General features: G+C 42.7%; 1 protein-coding gene across 1 annotated transcript in view; it reads right to left on the bottom strand.

The window, feature by feature from the left end:
- The window catches only part of LOC311228133 (transmembrane protein 163b-like), a gene marked incomplete at both ends in the record, with an annotated part of 432,918 nt that overhangs the window by 144,034 nt on the left and 266,484 nt on the right, over positions 1-22,400 (bottom strand). Inside the window, one exon of the mRNA XM_084314048.1 lies at positions 7,145-7,188. Within this exon, the coding sequence (XP_084170174.1) occupies positions 7,145-7,188 (44 nt within the window). The remainder of the gene's footprint in view (positions 1-7,144; positions 7,189-22,400) is intronic.

Raw genomic sequence — 22,400 nt, 5'->3', positions numbered from 1 at the left:
CTAATTCACACCATGAAACAAAGGCCCAGCAGGGAACAATTACGGCTGAATGGGGGTATAGTGTGACTGATCAATACAGGCAACACACACTTTGATTTGATGCCATGCATATTCATAAAGAGGAGATAGACAGAGGTTTAGATATTTAGATAGATATATAATAGTAATATAATAGAAAGAGAGAGAAAGAAAGAAAGAAAGAAAGAAAAAAAGAAAGAAAGAAAGAAAGAAAGAAAGAAAGAAAGAAAGAAAGAAAGAAAGAAAGAAAGAAAGAAAGAAAGAAAGAAAGAAAGAAAGAAAGAAAATTATTAAATAGAATCATTTTATATAGGCTTGCCGTGGTAGTCGGTGATACTGGTGTATACACACACTAGATAGACAGAGGTTTAGACATTTAGATATATATATATAGATATATAATAGTATAGTAATAGAGAGAGAGAGAGAGAGAGAGAGAAAGAAAGAAAGAAAGAAAGAAAGAAAGAAAGAAAGAAAGAAAGAAAGAAAGAAAGAAAGAAAGAAAGAAAGAAAGAAAGAAAGAAAGAAAGAAAGAGATACAGAGATATATACAGAGAGAGACATTTATAATAATTATATTATTAATTCGTTTTTTACACATACACACACACACACACACACACACACACACACACACACACATGTACTGATTTCTTTTGATTTCTCTGTTTGAGAGAGAGAGAGAGAGTGTGTGTGTGTGTGTGTGTGCAGGGGAGTAGCTGGAGGGGGGGGGGGTTAGGATGATTCCAAGGGCCCAGCAAATGCCCCTGTGAGCGCACCTTTCTACTCTAGAGCTGTCATCACCGTGATGCGCGCTTGAATGAACTGCGAGATAACTCATAACTCGTACACACACGCACTCTGTCTGCCATACAGTAGTTTATGTTGTTTTAGCGCGACGTGGGTATATACACGGGCGAGGATGAAAGCATGTTAGACTACTTTTAATACATAAATTAACGTTCCGTCGGGTCCCGTGTATTCTCGATAATAATAATAATAATGCAGGACCTCTTAAGATTATATTATCAACGACAGACAGTGAGAAACACAACCCCCCCCCTCTCGCGTTGAAGAATATGCATATTAGATCACTCAGTGATTAACACCTATGCACTGTTTGTGTGTGCGCGCCCCATGTATGTGCGCTTGGTGACGCGCGATGTAGTTCTTATCGCAAATGGAGATTATTACAAGCATACCATCTTGCAAGAATTAAACGTATTTACAAGTCGTATTAGGTTTAGCAAGTTGGGGGACCTATACCTTACATGTCAAAGCACTAGAAATGGCAATTTTTCTATTTTTATCGATTTCTGAAAAGATGTCCTTTTTGAGCATTTAAGAGGGATTCTAATTTCTTTTGTTGTCCGCCGACGGGTTCAAAGCTCCAGCGTGACTCCTAAGGGTTAAGGCTCCCTTGGCCTCATCTCCGCTTGCTGCTCTGGGGTTAGTTTCTCCCCCATGTTTTTCCCGTCATCTTGACCGGGGGTTCTTATTTCTCTTTCCATCATTTGGGCCATTGAAGCCCCTTTGGTGAGCTAGCGTCTCCTTGTGCTAGCTTCTCTTGAGCTATTACTCAATATGTTGAGTAATCAGAACTGTGTTCAGTTTCAGAGGTATTTAGCTCCCCATCCTGTTCAGGCTCAGACTCAGTTTCACCTGAAGGTGTCATCTGTGGCCTCGGGTTCTGATCCCTGATCTATGTCAGTGGAGGGAGATACTCGTTTTGAGGTGGAGCCTTGCGCCTCATAAAGAGGAAGAATGACTACATCGTCCTCTTGGTTTTTTCCATTTCCAAACTCGTCCATGATAGTGTGTCGCAGTGTTCTTGAGCGAGACACATAACCCCTTACTGCCCCCGTTAAGCAGGTTGGCACCTTGCATGGCTGCCTCCGCCGTCTGTGTCTCTTAAGCCCTTGCTGGTACCTGAAGCTCATGTAACACTGGTCACAGTAGTATGGTTTCTCTCCTGTGTGTATCGTATGATGTCGTTTAAGGTGAGTCTTCGTCTTGAAGTTCTTTCCACACTGGTCACAGCAGTAAGGTCTCTCTCGTGTGTGCATCATGTGGTGTTGTTTAAGTTCTGCCTTCCTCTTGAAGGTCTTTCCATACTGGCCACAGCAGTAAGGTTTCTCTCCTGTGTGTACCACGTGGTGTAGTTTAAGACATGTCTTTGTCTTGAAGCTCTTCCCACACTGGCCACAGCAGTAATGTTTATTTTCTGTGTGTACCAGGTGGTGTTGTTTAAGTTCTGCCTTCGTCTTGAAGGTCTTCCCACACTGGGCACAGCTGTAAGGTTTCTCTCCTGTGTGTACCATGTGGTGACGTTTAAGGTGAGCCTTCGTCTTGAAGCTCCTTCCACACTGGTCACAGCAGTAAGATTTCTCTCCTGTGCCAATTACTGCCTGCTGTACAGCCGGCAGCTCTGGGTATTGTGATTTGCTTGGTTCCGTGAATTCCTCACTTTCCGCAAGCGTCTCAGGGGACTCTGGGTGTGTTCCCCGTTCTCCTGGGTAGTCTAACCCCCTGCTGGGTGTAGAAGCTCCCAATCCATCATCCGAGGGTAATTTATCGTCCTCTGTGATGTGGGGATGATTGTGAGACATCCTGTTCACTTCCATTAGCTCTGGCTTGGTAGCCAGCTATTAGCTCATGTCTGGCTAGGGCCAGTCCACTTACTGTTAGCACTGGTTTGTTAGCCTGTTGGGAGCTAGTTAGCTCTTGGCTAGTTAGCCATCAATCAGCTCCTGGCTTTGTTAGCCTGTGGTTGGCTAGTTAGCTCTTGGCTAGTTAGCCATCAATTCACTCTTGGCTTGTTAGCCTGTGGGGAGCTAGTTAGCTCTTGGCTAGTCAGCAATCAATTCGCTCCTGGCTAGTTAGCCTATGGTGAGCTAGTTAGCTCTTGGCCAGTTAGCCTGTGGGGAGCTAGTTAGCTCTTGGCTAGTTAGCCATCATTCCTGTGAACGCGCCGTTTTGGCAGCGTCACGTAGCCTCGGGCTAGGTAGCCATCCAGTTAGCACTTAGCTCGCTTGTGGCTAGTTAGCCTGCATTCCTGTGAACGCGCCGTTTTGGCAGCGCCGTTACGTAGCCTCGGGCTAGGTAGCCATCCAGTTAGCACTTAGCTCGCTTGTGGCTAGTTAGCCTGCATTCCTGTGAACGCGCCGTTTTGGCAGCGCCGTCACGTAGCCTCGGGCTAGGTAGCCATCCAGTTAGCATTCAGTTCGCTTGTGGCTAGTTAGCCTGCATTCCTGTGAACGCCGTTTTAGCTAGCTCACGTAGCCCCAGGCTAGGTAGCCATCCAGTTAGCATTCAGTTAGCTTGTGGCTAGTTAGCCTGCATTCCAGTGAGCGCCGTTTTAGCTAGCTCACGTAGCCTCAGGCTAGGTAGCCATCCAGTTAGCATTCAGCTAGCTTGTGGCTAGTTAGCCTGCATTCCAGTGAGCGCCGTTTTAGCTAGCTCACGTAGCCCCAGGCTAGGTAGCCATCCAGTTAGCATTCAGTCAGCTTGTGGCTAGTTAGCCTGCATTCCAGTGAGCGCCGTTTTAGCTAGCTCACGTAGCCCCAGGCTAGGTAGCCATCCAGTTAGCATTCAGTCAGCTTGTGGCTAGTTAGCCTGCATTCCAGTGAGCGCCGTTTTAGCTAGCTCACGTAGCCCCAGGCTAGGTAGCCATCCAGTTAGCATTCAGTTAGCTTGTGGCTAGTTAGCCTGCATTCCAGTGAGCGCCGTTTTAGCTAGCTCACGTAGCCTCAGGCTAGGTAGCCATCCAGTTAGCATTCAGTTAGCTTGTGGCTAGTTAGCCTGCATTCCAGTGAGCGCCATTTTAGCTAGCTCACGTAGCCTCAGGCTAGGTAGCCATCCAGTTAGCATTCAGTTAGCTTGTGGCTAGTTAGCCTGCATTCCAGTGAGCGCCGTTTTAGCTAGCTCACGTAGCCCCAGGCTAGGTAGCCATCCAGTTAGCATTCAGTTAGCTCCTGGCTTGTTAGCCTGCATTCCTGTGGACGAAGCACGAAATTATGTTGCACTTGTAACTCCCCCCAGAGCTCTATAAACATTACGTTACCCTTTAGTCGTGAGTAAACTTTTACTGCAATCACAAAGATAGAGCTTTCTATTAAAGTGTGATATTCCCGAGTAGAGCTTTCCACTCGAGTGTGACTTTAAGCCTTTTATTTTAGGTTTCTAGTCGCGTGTGTAGAGCTTTCTACTGTAGAGCTTTCTACTTTAAGTTTGACTGTAAGTAAACATTCCGTTACCCTTTAGTCGCAAGTAAACGTTACTTTAATCACAAAGATAGAGCTTTCTATTCATTTGTGATATTCCCGAGTAGAGCTTTCCACTCGAGTCGCCAGTAGAGCTTTCTACTTTAAGTTTGACTTTAAGTAAACATTCCGTTACCCTTTAGTCGCAAGTAAACGTTACTTTAATCACAAAGATAGAGCTTTCTATTGAATTGTGATATTCCCGAGTAGAGCTTTCCACTCGAGTCGCCAGTAGAGCTTTCTACTTTAAGTTTGACTGTAAGTAAACATTCTGTTACCCTTTAGTCGCAAGTAAACGTTACTTTAATCACAAAGATAGAGCTTTCTATTCATTTGTGATATTCCAGAGTAGAGCTTTCCACTCGAGTCGCCAGTAGAGCTTTCTACTTAAATTTTTTGTCAAATCTGTAATTAATTTTACTCCAGAGGCTTTTGACAGTAGTCCTGTTTTCTTCGGCCGTTAGCACCTATTCAGTTAGTATAAATGCCCAACGAAGGGACGCCATATTAAGTGCCCACGCTAGGTCTTAGGTCAGATCGATAACTTCATAACTCATTGGTCTGCTCATCTTGACATCAAACAGCGTCCTGCGAAGTGGTTGACATGCAGGACCAAATGAGTCTACAAACTGTCGTTGTTACTCACTGACCGACAAGATATAGCGAATGCACTGTTCCGACCCCACCCAGTCATCGACCTTAGGTCGAATGATTGGGGTTGCGGAATCTTTTTATTTTATTTGCACCGGGAAGGACTCTTTTTATTCAGATGAGGTCCATTTCCCTTATCCGTTACACGTATTATCACTGTATGGCTTTACTTGATAATCCCATTATACAGAACCCACTTTTAATCTATATACATATATATATTTCTCTCTTTAGGTCTCCGTCTGGATAAAGCCACACTTCTAAAGTTTTTACATCGTAAATCAGGAACATTACGGGACCGTGTGGTTGCCGACTGGTTAAAGGCACACTTCTAAAGTTTTTACATCATAAATCAGGAACATTACGAAGCAATGGGTAAAGTTACAATGCAAAAACATTTCAATGCTTACCCGTCGTCTTTCAGTTAGAAGAATGCAAAAAGGTGTGTTCAAAAAGAAGGGTGTTTTATTTTTTAAAAGTACAAGATTACATTAAAGGCACAGTTTCATGTTTATAAGTACAAAGGTTTCTGCTCACAATATATCAGAACTCAGTCATCTCCATAAAATCTCTCAAAATCTGGCTCTCGAAGGAGGAACAGTCATTTTTATATTGATCCTGTATCATATTTCGATTGGTCTAAGAACAGTGATGTCACAGGGATGTCATTTCACTAGCCAACCAACGTACAATACGTAGTAAGGATGGACTCCCCTCCTTCTTTTACTTGCGTTACCCTCAGTTACCTAGTTTTTTTAAGTATGAGAAAGTCCCTCCACTTTTCATCTTTATTCAGAACAAACAAAGGGTTAACCTGGCCACCAGGCAGTACCGGGCGAGGCCATCTATGAGAATTCTTATCAAGACTCCTCAGAGTTTATAGCAGAGAATCTTCAGAGATGCCCTCCTCCAGTAAACACAGTTTACACAGTATATAGTATTATTCTCTACTGACAGTTCATTTTAAGCATGGCATTATGAAACATATAATTAATGCAGCAGAAATGTATACACCTCTTACACCAACATTTCTGACTAGCAAAACATTTAACATTTAATTGTTATATAGTTTTAAGATTCTCTCTATAGTTTTAAGACTCTGTATAAGTTTATAACACAGGTGGCGCTTGTTGATTTGTGGCACACATAACGTGTGTCTCCTCTAAACTTTCACAGCCTACGCCTTTATCTCCCTGGGGCCCCCTCGCTTCTGCCACGTTATCAGCAAAAAGCAGCCGGACCAGTAAGTAACAGGTAGTAAAAGATGCAGGCAGGCTAGGCCTTCTGTGCTCTGTGCTCTCATGGCATGCTCTCATGGCAGAGGCAGAGCCCCCCCCCCCCCCTCTTTCAGTTACCTCCCTGCACAAACAGAACAGGCAATTCATTCTTAAGCAGAAGAGGTTAGATTCACACAATCACTGTCTTCCAACCAGAGTTTAGTTTTAAAGTGTATAAAGAATATACAGGTCATATACATAGCTCCAATCATATATAATAAATGTGACTGGTTCGAACGTCCGTTCGAAAAACCCTACCGAAGTTCGAATCCCAAAAACAGGCTTCGGGGACAGCTCTAACAGACAGGTGGATATATATATATATATATATATATATATATATAATATATAATATAATATATAATATATATAATATAATATAATATATAATATATATATATATATATATATATATATATATATATATATATATATATATATATATATATATATATATATAATGCATTCTATTTATAAGGCGCCTTTCAAGGCACTCAAGGTCGCCGTACAACAACTTAAAAACAGTTAAATTCACAATCACAAACCATTAAAATATTAAAAAAAAAAATATATATATATATATATATATATATATGGTATATACAGCATTATTGTACATGCTATCATACAGAGTTATGTGTGTTATATGCAGGTGTATAAGTAGGTATATATTCTGACAAAAACCTCTCTCTGTGCTGAATTTGAATGATAATCCTAACAATGTTTTATTTTGTGAAAAAAGCTCAGGTCTGTTGGAGATTGGGCCAGCCAGCTTGCTCTCAGAGCAGCCCTGCTCTCCTCTTTCCTGCCCTGTAACCTAGGAGACAAAGGCACCAATAGCACCCTGGCTGCAGCGATGGTTAATAAATCAGGGGGACCAACGTTATGACTAATTCATCAATGCAAATAGTATAGAGGGAGGGAGGTAGAACTCACAGCAAATCCAAAGGCAGAGGCACTGTGTCTCATGAATGATACCGCTGTGAAGAGTGAGAGAGAGGAGGGGGGAGAGAGGGAGAGAGAGAGAGAGGGGGAGAGATATAAGGAGATAGAGTCAGTCAGTGCCTGAGGACTGTAGCAATACATTATTACAATAACATTCATGAACATGCTTCTCACATTGTCTGTCAACGTTATGCTACAACAGTATTTGATATGGGCTAATTGACCTAAAAAACCCTGCCCTCTTTTCTTGATCATCCAATCACAGCTGTTGCTTCCCTCAGATAAACAGTTGTAATTGGAGGAGAAAAAGAGGGCAGGTTGAGATAAATGGAAGACAAAAGCACATGTATGATCCACTCTGTATGTGAATGTTATACGTAATATCATACATCATGCACATTCATATTGACTGGAACATTATGCATCATTCAAATGTGGCAACGTGGCAACGTTATATTGCTAAATATATACAGCAACCTATTATTTTCATAAAGCACCAAACTTGTGTATCAGTCACTGCATATATTGCACATAATACACATATTGTTAAAATTCTCCTCATATCATGGAATTCTGTGGAACAATCATAGTTTCTGCTGCTTGTTCAGAGATGAAAACAACAATATCATATTCTCTGTTATACTGCATTGATTCTGTTATACAAATTGAAAATGTGTTGAACATTTATTGATTGGGCGGCACGTGGTGTAGTGGTTAACACTGACGCCTCACAGCTAAAAGGTCCAGGGTTGGATTCCCTTGGAATCCTTGGGGACCAGGGCCCTCATTTATCAATGGTGCGTACACACAGATATGTGCGTAATCCGTGCGTACGATAATTTCTAAGCAAAGTGTGGGACTTATCAATTTGAACTTATGCTTGACTTTGTGCGTATATCTACGCACAGCTCGGAGCATGCGTACCTGGCGCCCGGTGGTAGAACATGAAGACTACAACGCGGAAATAAGCTTCCGTGCATTAGTATCAACACTTGCGTGTTCTGTATGGCCCGTAATTCATTATAGTTCATTGTAAAATAGCAACAGTAGTGTAATTATGGTCAAAACCCTATAAATAGCATTTGGAATAATAGGTCTTTCTCTCCGAATGAATGCAGCATGGTTTATATATAGCGTTATCGGAATATACGGGGTGCACTGACTGCGCTCCGCTTAACTCAACTCGTTATTATTTTGCGCACAGACCGCAGAAACACGGGAACGTTTTGATTATATTTAAAAGGCTTTGCCATAATGTTAAACGAAACAAGTGGAACCCCGAAGCTGTAAGCTGAATACAAGTCATATGAACACGCACAATATAGTGTTCTTCCCCCTTCCTACTGTATAAGAAAGAATAAAAACGCATTGCAATGAGAACAGAGGTTATTTGTTGAGTTTATGTGTATACAAAACCCTTGCAATAAATGTGTCTTAAATGAATGAAAAGCATACATGCTCTGGATACAGGTAGCATATATCGTGTGGGTGATATGACTTGTATTCTGCTTACATAACTTCGAAAATCCACCCACCCCGTCCCACAATGTCAAAGCCTTCCAAACATAAATCAAAACGTTCCCGCACTTCTGCAATCTATGCGCAAAACAATAACGAGTTGAGTTCTAACAAAGAACGTATTACATGCTGGGTAGGCTGATAGAGTAAACTGTAAATAAAATAGCCTATAACATTATAAAGGATAATGGCTATAGCAGCCGCAGGGGTTCCCAACCTTTATTCCCCAGAGCCCCACGATTCCTGGGAGACATAATAGGAATATGATATGATATATTATATATGTGCAAGTTACTGTTGCATAATGTAGGCTATGGCTGCTATTATATGTAATTTATATAGGCTACCTAATACCGACAACAAAATAGATTGTATGCCTCTAGTACATATCATATTATACCCGGTAGCCAATCGAACAAAACGAATGCAGTTATACAGGCATTCATATTCCAGCATGGTTAGAATGACACACCAACGCCAAACAGTGGTTAACGAACAGTCTTTATTAGTATTTTGAGCTGTCCAGGCAGAATTGCAGCAATGGTCTTAGGGAGTCGTTGATAGCTGACATCACCATGTACAAGTCTGCCAGCCTTTTATTTCTCCCATAACACGGGTTGTGTCTTCTTGGTTCGACAGCGCCTCAGTGAACAATCTCGCTTATGGAGTTTCTCATAGTTTGCTCGGGTCAGTCCATTATTTCACATCCCATGGGGGGTGTTTCATTACCATATATGGATAATCATGCACGAGCATTGACGGTAAGAACAAATGGTATTTATCAACACGGAGGAGCGTAGGACCTGTGTACGCACGGTTGATAAATCCCAATATTTCTGTGCGTACACACATTCTAAATTCTGTGCTTAAGTATGAAAATAGAACACTTTCTAAGAATTATTGATAAATGAGGGCCCAGGTTTCCGCGTTGCCAGGTACCCAAGTGGGGTATCTCCCAGGCCTTTCTGTGTGGAGTTTGCATTTTCTCCCCGTGCTCGCAAGGGTTTCCCCTCCCGATATGATAAACCCAATGGAAAAACATGCACAACAGATCGCTAACGCTGTCGCGTTCCCTGACGAAGCCACACAGGAGCAATTTTTTTTATTTTAATTTTTTTAACCAGGAAGTCCCATTGAGATACAAGATCGGTTTGGGAGAGGGAGGTAAGGGGTTTTAGATTGTGTGTTGTGAAATTTAGACTTCAGAGAGGGAGAGTAAAGTACAGAAAAAATGGTACTGTTGGGTACCGGTATCGATTCCCAGGTAAAAAGAAACATTTTCAGGCTTGGTGTCCTGAAAAGACCCACCGCATAGGCCAGATGCAAGCCGCATTTTACAATAAACCTCTGTGGGGCTGCTTTATTTTTTTTTTTATTATAATCGCAAATTTAATCGCAATCGCAATATCTGTCAGAAAAATCGCAATTAGATTATTTCCCTAAATCGTGCAGCCCTAAGCTACAGTCTTAGAAAGTAGATGCAGGAGCAAGACACACACACACACACACACACACACACACAGACACACACACACACACACACACACACACACACACACACAGACACACACACACGCACACACACACACACACACACACACACACACACACACACACACACACACACACACACACACACACACACACACACACACACACACACACGCACGCTAGGGGGATCTGCCTAGTACAGTCTTTTGCCACTGTGCAATGTGGTGTCCCACAAGGCTCTGTCCTGGGCCCTTTGCTATTTTCGATTTACATGCTACCCCTCGGCGATATCATACGCAAATTTGGCATAAACTTTCATTTTGACGCTGATGACACCCAATTATATATACCTATTAAGCCAAATGATTCCTCCCAACTACAAAACCTTGAGGCCTGCTTGCTTGCCGTCAAAAAATGGATGTCGCAAAACGTTCTACTCCTTAATGCAGATAAAACTGAGATGTTAATTGTTGGCCCCCCAAACCACAGAGGCCTGTTTCAGGACATCTCCCTCAACTTTGATACCTGTCATATATCCCAGAGCTCCACCATAAAAAACCTCTGAGTCATTTTTGATTCCTCCCTCTCATTTAATGCACATATGAAAAATGTCACCAAAATTGCATTCTTCCATCTTCGTAATATCGCAAAAATACGCCCCATTTTAACTCTGGCTGATGCTGAAACCCTGATTCATGCTTTTGTCTCATCACGTCTGGACTACTGTAATGCACTTTTTTTCAGGCCTACCTAATTCAAGCATCAAAAATCTTCAACTCGTGCAAAATGCGGCTGCATGGATACTAACTAGAACTAGAAAATTTGATCACATCACACCAGTTTTGTCCGCCCTACATTGGCTTCCTATCCAAGCCCGTTCTGACTTTAAAGTGCTACTCCTCACCTACAACATTTTAAATGGGCTTGCACCGCTCTATCTATCCGATCTCATCTCCCGATACTCGCCCGCTCGTGCTCTGCGCTCACAAAATGCGGGGCTTCTATCGACCCCTAGGGTTAAAAAGAAATCCGCCGGCCACAGAGCCTTTGTCTACCGCGCTCCCTACCTGTGGAACAAATTACCTGCCGTCATCATTTAAATCCCTGCTTAAGACTCATCTTTTCTCTCTCTCCTTCAACCTACCTTGATCTCACCTGGTCGGGGACTGACCTTTAGATTAATCTGTGTAGTTTAGTTATGGTACAGGGTACTACATGGTACCACTGGGTAGTTTACTATAGGGTAGTTTAGTTAGGGTACAGGGTACTACATGGTACCACAGAGTACTACATGGTACTGCATGGCACTACAGGGTACTACATGGCTCTACATGGCTCTACATGGCACTACATGGCACTACATGGCACTACAGGGTACTACATGGTACCACAGGGCACTACAGGGTACTACATGGCACTACAGGGTACTACAGGATACTACGGGGTACTACATGGCACTACGGGGTACTATAGGGTACTACATGGCACTACAGGGTACTACATGGTACCACAGGGCACTACAGGGTACTACATGGCACTACAGGGTACTACAGGATACTACGGGGTACTACATGGCACTACGGGGTACTATAGGGTACTACATGGCACTACAGGGTACTACATGGCACTACAGGGTACTACATGTCTGCTCCTTTGCAGCACCACAAACATGGGAACTCTCTAACTCTTCCCCCCCCCCTCTTCCCCCCCCCCCCCCCCCCCATCCCTCCCCCTTCTCTCTGAGTGCCCGTCTCCTGGCACTGACTAAGGTGATGGATGCCTCGGGGTCTTGGCCAAGATTGTATTGACTGCTCTACATGCACCTCCGAGGCCTTGGATCAGTTATTCACCACCGTCTGTCCGTGGTCCTGTCAACTGATTAACAATATTAACAGACTGTTAACAGATTAACAGTCAACGCGGTTTCATTGCTGGGTTAAGTACTTCTATTCTATTCACATAATACGCTTACTTCATATATCTACTCCATTCACATATATGCCTACCACTTGTATCTATTGCTATGTCCACCTACTACAATCTCATGAGCTGTCTAACGCCTGTCCCGTCTCCCTGTCTCCCTATGACTTGCTGTCCTGGAGTGTTGACCGGAGTGTTGGACGTCCCGTGACGAAGGCCGGGAGATTGCGACCCCCTCTGCGTGCCCCCCTGTCTCCGGAGGTCTTGTAGTGGTGACCGGAGTGCCGGATGTCCCGCGATGATGTCGGGGAGTTCGCGACCCTCTCTGCGCCACCCCCTATCTCCCTGTCTCCGGCTGTCCCTGAGCAACGACCGGAGTGTTGAATGTCCCGTGACTAAGACGGGGAGGACGTGACCCTCTTTGCGCCGCCCCTTGCCTCAAATAGATCCGCTATCAACTCTATCTTTAATCTTTCAAAATGTTCAGTTGCTATCGCTATTAGCGCTATCTTTAATTTTTCAAAATGTACAGTTGCTATTGCATGCACTCATCTGTGTTTCACTACACACATGGGTGCATGCTTACCAACTGTCCATCTGCAACACTACTATCACCAACATCTAAGAAGGGAGATCCCCCCTTGAATGGCCCTTCTAAGGTTTCTCTCCTCCACACTGCCTGTGGAGCTTTTTTCCCTATTGTTAGGTTTTAGTGAGTTTTTCCTTACATTCGCGTGGGGTATGTCTGGGAGTGCTTGCATTCTTTCATTTATTTGCATTCATCTAAAAATGTTTGGACCTTATGGTGTTCTTGTTCTATTCTTGACTTATTGTTATGTTTTCTTCTTGACTTGTTTAAAGAAGACCTGTACGGCCCATGGGGACATTAACGTGTGTTGTCGGGCCCTATAAATACATTTGATTTGATTTGCACCGAAGCAGTTATTTGCCTTGCTCAAGGGCACGCCGGTGGCATGTGTGTGGCTTCTCGTTCATTTCACGTGTGGGGATTCAGACCAGCATCACAAGCTCACTCCAACCATTAGGCTGGTACCAGTCCCATGAGCACCACACATGATCATCTCTCTGCACACAGGGAGCTTACTCACTCACTCTTCTGTCTCTTTCTCTCTTTCTTTCTTTCTTTCGTTCTTTTGTTCTTTCTTTCTTTCTTTCTTTCTTTCTTTCTTTCTTTCTTTCTTTCTTTCTTTCTTTCTTTCTTTCTTTCTTTCTTTCTTTCTTTCTTTCTTTCTTTCTTTCTTTCTTTCTTTCTTTCTTCTTTCATTTGTTTGTTTGTTTCGTTCGTTTTGTTCATATGGGTCTTAATTCTGTGATAATAAGCTTAAAAGGTTAGGGTGTCATGGGCGACTAGGTGGTGTAGTGGGCAAGGCACTCGCCACCAGTGTGGAGATGCTAGGATTCGCGTGTTCGAATCCAGCTCTCCACATTGTTTTCAGTTTAGCTGGTCGTCCGCAGTAATACACATTGGCCGTATTACGGGGAGGGAAAACTGAAGGGTGGGGATCGAACGTTGTGAACAAGCGACTCCTACAAGTCAGTTGGTGCGCCTGCGCAGTAGAATCAGGAAGTGTCGGGGGCAGCGTGAGCCTCCCACGCGTTACTCCTCGACACTGAGAGATCGAGCTGCGCAGGTGAAAAAGATGCGACTGCTGTTACCTCAAGTACCGGAGGGGACTTGTGCTATGTATGACTTAGTCCACATTGCAGCCGGCTTGTGGGAGGCAAGAAACAGCGTTCGTGACAGGGGAGGGTTGAATTGGATGATACGAAATTGGGATGGGAGAAAATATAGAAAAATGGGAGAAAAAGTGGATAAAAAAAAAAAGGTTAGGGTGTCATGAGGTCAAGTGCACACTCCTTGTCTTCTATGCTAAAGTATGGCAAACTAGGTGAGAGGGTATGATACCCAGTGATGGAAGGAGAGAGCGTAGAATCTGAGTGGATAGAGAGGGTTTTTCTCTGGGTGAATATTGACAATGTTGTCATGGAAACAACAAACAAGATTAAGAAAGTTGGAATGTTCAGCGTAACTTTGTTCGTCCAAGCGATGCTTTACGCCCTGTGGCAAGACATCAGCTTTCTGAGCTTGCACCAAAGACATCAGCTTTCTGAGCGTGCACCAAAGACATCAGCTTTCTGAGCGTGCACTAAAGACATCATCTCTCTCTCTTAACTAAAGACAACATATCTCTTCACTAAAGACATCATCTCTCTTCACTAAAGACATCATCTCTCTTCACTAAAGACATCATCTCTCTTCACTAAAGACATCATCTCTCTTCACTAAAGACATCAGCTCTCTTCACTAAAGACATCATCTCTCTTCACTAAAGACATCAGCCCTCTGAGCACTAAAACTCATTCAGGGCTCGTGTCCACATGGCACCTTGTTCCACTGACGCTGGGAGGTGCGAGTGGCGACAGCTGTGTCTTTCTGAGAAGAGGATTCCAACCTATAAAACCAGGTGCAGTGCCTCTTCTCCGGGCTTCTGCATGTGACATCACGCACCCTCTCCTCACTTGTAACAACACTGAATGTCCATTCTATCGATTTCAGTTCTATGGGAGAGGGTCAGAGTCTATAAATCCCTACGTGTGACCGTCTACATTCCAAAGACACCCACTGGGAGAGCAGACGGATGGAGAGTGGATTGGCGAAAGGCACCATTGACCTTGTGGGTCTATATTATCACCCTTGTTTAATTTTTTTTAAGGAGTGTGGGCAATTCGAAAGTACATCGAAAAGAAGTTTGGCATCCAACCAGAGTGCAAATGTAACAGTAATATACAATGTACAGGTGATAAACTGGGTATAAAATATATAAATGAGTACTACTGAGTGTAGTGCTAATCAGATGTATGTACAGAATTGTAGGATTAATATGTACAGTGATACAGGTATAAAGACAGTATGGTAGTAGTAGTCATACTGACCAACAGCGAAACTATAGGTAAGGGATATGTACAGATATAATCAAAGGTCATGTTTTGAGGAGTTTCTTGAAACAGTGAGTAAGAAGCAGGGAGTTCCAGAGGGTGGGAGCTGCCACGTCATTGTTCAAACTAAGAAAATATTAAATAATAATATTGTTAAAGGAAAACTCCAACATTTTGGGAAATTAGCTTATTTGCCATCTACCCTGGAGTTAGACAAGAAGATACATACCTTTTTCTTCTCTGTGCATGCAGTAGGAGTAGGAAGACGTTGGGAACTAGGCTAATGGAGGAACCTACTTCCAGTGACTGACGCTAAGCTAGGCTAACAGTGTGCGTCTTCCTACTCCTACTGCATGCACAGAGAAGAAAAACGTATGTATCTTAACACTCCAACATTTTGGGAACACACACACACGTGCGCACGCGCACACGCACATGCACACACGTGCACATACACACAGGCACTCACACCACATATGAGTGGCATTGCATACACAAACACAGAGGAGCAAGCACACACACACACACACACACATACACAGACACACACACGCACATGTATACACAGACACACACACACATACACACACACACACACACACACAGATATACACACAACTCCATCATCCTGAAAGTAGGAAGCAGACAGCTCTTTGTGTGAGTCCCATTAAAGCAGCAGATGGCATATCAATCTCTCATCATCCACTCTGGAGAGAACACAGTGCGGTGATGTCAGAGGCTTTAGGGAGACGTTCTGTTTATATAGTCACAGTGTTTCTTTACTTCTTTCTTAAACCTAAAGGTTTACAATCGACCTTTTCGTGCCGAGAGTGTTTGTGTCTGAGTACGCTTCATCATGACCCATGCAACATGTCCAAATACATTCCACAAATCCTGCTCAAACACATTGTATAATCCAGCCAAATGTGCAGTTTGATTAAAACGATAGACGAAAATTATTAAAAAAAAATCAAATAAAAAATGTTATTTTTTTTATTCTTTTTTTTTATTAAAGTTAGCTTTAATCATAGTAACGTTGGTGAGCTAGCTAAATTATAAATTATACAAAAATCAGTTCATATAAGCCATTCTCCCTTTCTATGTGTGTGTGTGCGTGCCCGTCCCAACTCTGGTCTTTGGAAAGTTTGATAGTATTTATATTTACTGAGGATGGCCAGATAATGTTGATATTTAAACTTAAAAAAATATTATAAAGAGAGAAGCTTCAGCAAGTGCAAAACGCTGCTGACCGACTGATAACCAATTTGATTCATAGGGCCATTGGTTTAAGATTAAATTAAAGCTAGCTAGATAAATAATATTAGTATGTGGATTTGAGACACAGTAGTCTCCAGCCTAAGAAGGACACACTATTTTGCTAAATTGTCACACACCCACGAAACCAAACTGACTTAATCACCCACACGTACTCACACACACACACACACACACACACACACACACACACACACACACACACACACACACACACACACACACACACACACACACACACACACACACACACACACACACACACACACACACACACACACACACACACACACACACACACACACACACACACACACACACACACACACACACACACACACACACACACACACACACACACACACACACACACACACACACACACACACACACACACACACACACACACACACACACACACACACACACACACACACACACACACAGAAACCCAAATAACCAGCTAGGGTGGAGCCCTGACTCACCCCTGGTCACAAGACCGTTGTTGTTAGAACCTGTTTATCAAAGAAACCTTTGTAATACGTGTGATTTGGAGCAGCTCATTTTTGATGAAAATAGGGATCAACATTTTAGATATAACAACCATGATTGACCATTGCTAGGACACACAGTTTGGCCGAGACTGTTGTCATGGAGGGACCTATATTCTGCTGTGCTATGAACATGCTGTTTGCTGCTTTGCTGAATAAACCAACCTCTGCTATCATCGAGCCATTGTCTCTGAAACCGATGTCCAATTGAATTCTTCCTTGGAAACAGCTCTCTTTACCTGAAACCTACTAAATATACTTAGCGTGTCTGTAGTTTCAAATTCCTGGGAGTCCACATCTCTGAGGACCTGTCCTGGACCACCAACACCTCGACCCTGGTCAAGAAGGCCCACAAGCGCCTCTTTTTCCTGAGGAAGTTGGCCAAACTCCACCTATCCCCTCGTGTGCTAGTGAACTTGTATCGCTGTACGATTGAGAGCATCCTCACCACCTGCATCTCAGTCTGGTACGGCAACTGCACCATTAAGGGCCGGAAATCACTGCAGAGGGTAGTGAAAATAGCCCAACGCATCACCAAGACCCCACTCCCCCCATCTCATCAATCTATGAGAAGCGGTGCTCACGGAGAGCACGGAATATCATCAAAGACGCTTCTCACCCCAACCATGGACTGTTCACCCGCCTGCGGGGTACTTGCTCTGGGGCACGCTACCGCAGCCTCCCAGGCAGAACCAACAGGACCACGTATAGTTTCTTCCCCTCAGCTGTCAGACTTCTGAATCAAAACTCTACATTGCCCACTGCACCTCACTGTATACCTGTGTATATAGCCATAGCTTATGTAGACTTTATTTTAATGATTCTTTTTTATTATATTTTGTATTGTATATTTTTCACCATTTAACATTGTGCTAACCATTGCACTTTACTGTACAGTTTTTATTTATATGTGTTTTATATTGCAAATGACTGTTGATTGTCACATCCTGGTTAGAAGTACAAAATCTCATTGCACTGTCTTGTACTGTGTAATGACAATAAAGTGAATCTAATCTAATCTACCGTAAATCCTCAAATATAGGACAGGTCTTCTATTTACCTCAGCTGCAAAGAGCACCAGGCCTTTATTAGAGAGAGGCTTATATAAGAGGCAGACCTTCATTTATAAAAATGACACTCATGGACATAATCCCTTTATTTTCAGACTTTTAATTAAAAAAAAAAATTATTTCTCAGATTTTCTGTTTTTCTCCCCGTCCAATTTAGTCGCCGTGCCAATTCCCCCCCTCCCCTACCTGGCTGCTGTATGCATGTTCTCCTACGAGTCGGTACAAGGGCGTCCCGAAGCCGACCGCACGCTTCCTCCGATGCGTGTGGTGACTGCCAGTGACGTCTTTTCACTTGGCAGCGAGGACTCTCATTGGTGAAGTGTAACGCGTGGGAGGGCACGCTATCTCCACCAAGTCCTGCCCCTGTTGAGCAAGCGCCGAGACCTGACCTGTAGGCGTCGCTGTCCACAACACCAGATTCCCACCCACCAGCTTCCCACCCCCTAATACTAATATAATTAGTATGAACGACCAGCCAAGCTGGTAGCAACGCCGAGAGCTGGGCTCAAACCCAGCATCTCCTGCGTTGGTGACGAGCGCAATCTCCGCTACACCACCTGACCTCCTCATTTTCAGACTTTTATTGCATCATCATTATTATTATTATTATTATTATTATTATTATTATTATTATTATTATTATTATTATTATTATTATTATTATTATTATTATTATTATTATTATTATTATAATATATATTTTTTTTTTTATACGTACATTGTCTGTCTACATTTATTTAGACTAGCATTGGTATTTAAATATTGAGTGCAGTTGAGTATTGTGGGATTAACATAATTCACACACTGAAGTTGGAACTGTCTATACTAGGTTGCGGGGTCCGGGGACGGTTTAGCCTTCTCGACGTCCTCAGTCGAATCGAGTTGTTGACATGCAGCTGACGCTATCATAGCATCATGATCTGTAATGTGTCAACAGGACAACGCCAGCCTCGTCTGCCAACGCCATATAGATAGCGAACGTTAACGTTTGCAAACGAAGTCAACGTCATCCAGCTGACACCACAGATCTAGATATTATGACAACGTTAGCTAGCGCTAAAGCTAACCAGAGGGAAACGTTAATGTACGGTAGTCAGTGTAGCGTGAGGCAGCACTTGATTTCCATTGGCAAGAGTTTATCTCATTCTATATCACGGCACGAAAAATAAAAAAATAAACTTTTTTTTGCGACCTTATATTAGTGACTGGCCTGTGTTTGTCTAAATGCATCAAACCCCCGGCCATTATAAGAGGCCCCTCTTTTATTGGAGGTCCCTCCTCTATTAGAGGATTTACGGTAATCTAATACTTCAAGAGAATCCTTCACTGAGGAAAACACAAAGGCCTAACCATCATGTATCACAATGGTGATGTCAGCCAGAGATGGGGAGAAGCATGAACCTTTAAAGGACATCTCTTTGAAATAAATTACATTTAAATTTTTTTTTCTGATTTCTTTTAAACAAATTGTTATTTTGTATTATTTAACTATTTAATTATTATTTAGTTATTGCACTACACTGGTAGTTGAACTGCATTGAACTGAAATGAATTGAAAAAAAAGAAACCTCATAACTGAACTGGCACTGAACATTGAACTACACTGGCACTGTTTGCAGATGTACTGTTATTAACACGTTAACTGCCGAAAACGCCGGAACTCGTCATTCCCCGCCATGCTCAAGTTGCCGAGGACGCCGGAACTCGTCTTTGATATCAATATTTCAAAAATCTGTGATCGGAATCATATTTCCCCTCTCCAGCCTTCACACACAGTTCTGATCTCCTCTCAATCCTCTAGCGGTTCAAGAGCGCCATCTGGTGGCCGATCGGCAGATCGAAAAACCGGATGTCAACCTTTAACCCGGCAGGACTCACTCCATATGTGGTCCGGGCACTCGCTAATGTTAGAGAGACTCAGTCTTCACACAGTGAACATCGATGGAAATAACGCGAAAAAACAACATGATTTGGACGTATATATTATTATACAACCTGGAAATAGATCCGGTATTTCGACATCCCATAATTGAAAACTGTCTACTCCACGCTGATCGCCCAACGGCCCGAGGAGACTGGGGTGAGTTTTAGCGTTATATTCTAACGTGTTCTTTACTAACTGCTATGATGAACATATGACCCACATTAGATGAATGGTATAACGTTGCCCACGGAATTATAAACGCCCCCTCGCCCATCCGGTCAACATCAGATGACGTGTAGTAAATTCTAGAAGTACGTCCAATTGAAATTTTTTATCTCGCACAGATTCCTACCAAACTGTATTTCATCATCAATATAATGCATTTGGGGCTATAAATCACGTTCTGGAGAAAGCTGCAGAAAGAGATGAAAACATACTTATACTTTAGACCATATTTTAGTATGAATATGTGAATGAAAAAGTTTAACGTTGCTACACCATGAACAATACATATAGGACCTTGAATGGGCCCTAATAATGGCAATCTAGCAATAGAATTTAAAAAGTTATAGCCCTGCAAAGAAGGGGAACTTCTCCATGTTAAATAGAGCTGGCAACGGATGGTATATCATGAATTTAACCTTAGGCAATCAAAGTGTTAAAGTTAGTTAAAAACATAATTTTGTATTGTTTTTTTTGGTTAAATCCAAAGAAAAAAATATTAAATCAGAGAAATCCGAAAACAGGAAAATTAAAAACAGAGACATCCGAAAACAGGAAAATCCATATCCGAAAACAGGAAAAAGATAAAACAGATTTCATAGGGCCCTAGTTAAGGTGAGTTAATAAATTCACAATAAAATTTGCTCCGCTCTGATAAACTGACTCTTCGGTCAGAGCGTCCAGTGTGCACTCTGAGCCCTCAGAATCTCTGAACAATTTGAGTGTTGTATGTGCCTCCCTGTATTGTAAATAGTTCATATGTGTGTTGTCACTACTGTATGTATAATTGTAAATAAGTAAATGTATGTGTTGTAAATAAATATTGTTAATATTTATTTACCTAATGTATGTGCAATCGAAATCAAAACGAAATGCACCGATACTAAAAACCGCCTTACTGCGCAAGTCTATGATGACACTGTTGACACCACGTATCTGTGACACGCGCACCCCGCGACAACACTAGTAGTTTTGGGGGGCCTACCACCACCCCCCCTGAAGAAAATCCTACGGGAAACACTGAATACCTACTATGTTAGTATGCACTCAAGTCTGTAGCACTCAAGTTTAACACTGTTTGACGAACAAAGCTACTTAGCATTAGCTGCCAGAGTTGTACCCTTCCTGCTGACTTGTAAATGTAAATGTAAGAACCCCTCCCCCATTCCTGAAGAGCAAGACATCTATTTGCAGCTTCTGCTCTCAGCATGCCAGCTGTCCTGTGTAGCTGCTGCTGCTTGCCAGCAAATCAATACAGCCTCTTTCAGCACCAGGCAGCACTGTGATGTAGAGCAGACACTGGGTGGTGATTAATCACAGAGCCAAGCAGCCTTGACCGGCACGACTAGGCTGGGGAGGAGGGAGGAGGTGGTGAGGAGGAGGAGAAAATGGAGATTGTGGTGATGAAAACGAGGAGGAGGAGAGGGTAGTGGTGGTGGTTGTTGTTATTGTTGTTATCATTGTTGTTGTTATGGTTGTTGTTATTGTTATTGTGCTGTAAATAACAGCTCTACTCTCCTCTCCCCTCCCTCTGAACATTAGTCTCACACACTGCATAGACACCTGGACAAACCAGGGAGAACTTGCTGACTGAACTCGTCATCACTGTAAATGAGGGAAACCTCAGTGCTTTCACGAGTATAAATAAAGGTTTGAAATGAAATGACTGCACTGTACCTGATAATTAATTACAGTAATTACAGTACCTCCACATGGAACTTGTAAAGAGACTTGCTGCCCATCAATCCGACGCTGCCCATCAATCCGATGCTGCCCGATGCACCCCCCCCCCCCCCCCCCCCCCCCCACTCTCAAGTGTGCTGGAGCCTTTAGAACTCACAAGGTCACGCCGGGGAGTCGAGAGATAAGAACAGAACACAGCGTTCCTCCTACACGCGTTGCACTCGCCGCCACCCCCCTCACCCCCGGCCATGCTGATGAATTTAAGACTGTGTGCCATTATTACTACCAAATGTAATAATTGTGAAAGCCCCTTGAATATTGAAGAGCACTGCTCTGTTGTAATCCAAAATTGAACTATTTTATCACTGTTCTATGTTAAATACCCTGTTGTATGTCTGTTCCATTTAATAATTCTTAGTTTATTTCTAAACCGAATCATTTTAAACAATTTTTGTACTGAATGAAACTGTAAACAGAGAACCTATTGGGATACTAGGTCCTAATGTGAAACACTGTGATTTACCTTACCTTGCTCATGCTCGCTTATGCCTATATTTTTTACTGTTGTGAAGCACTTTGAACTGCAACTTCTGTATGAAAAGTGCTATACAAATAAAGTATTATTATTATTATTA

This window comes from Notolepis coatsorum (assembly GCF_963971535.1).
Source record: "Notolepis coatsorum genome assembly, chromosome: 5".
Classification (NCBI taxonomy): domain Eukaryota; kingdom Metazoa; phylum Chordata; class Actinopteri; order Aulopiformes; family Paralepididae; genus Notolepis; species Notolepis coatsorum.
Note: the sequence above shows the minus strand (reverse complement) of the source record. Positions and strands in the feature narration are given on the sequence as shown.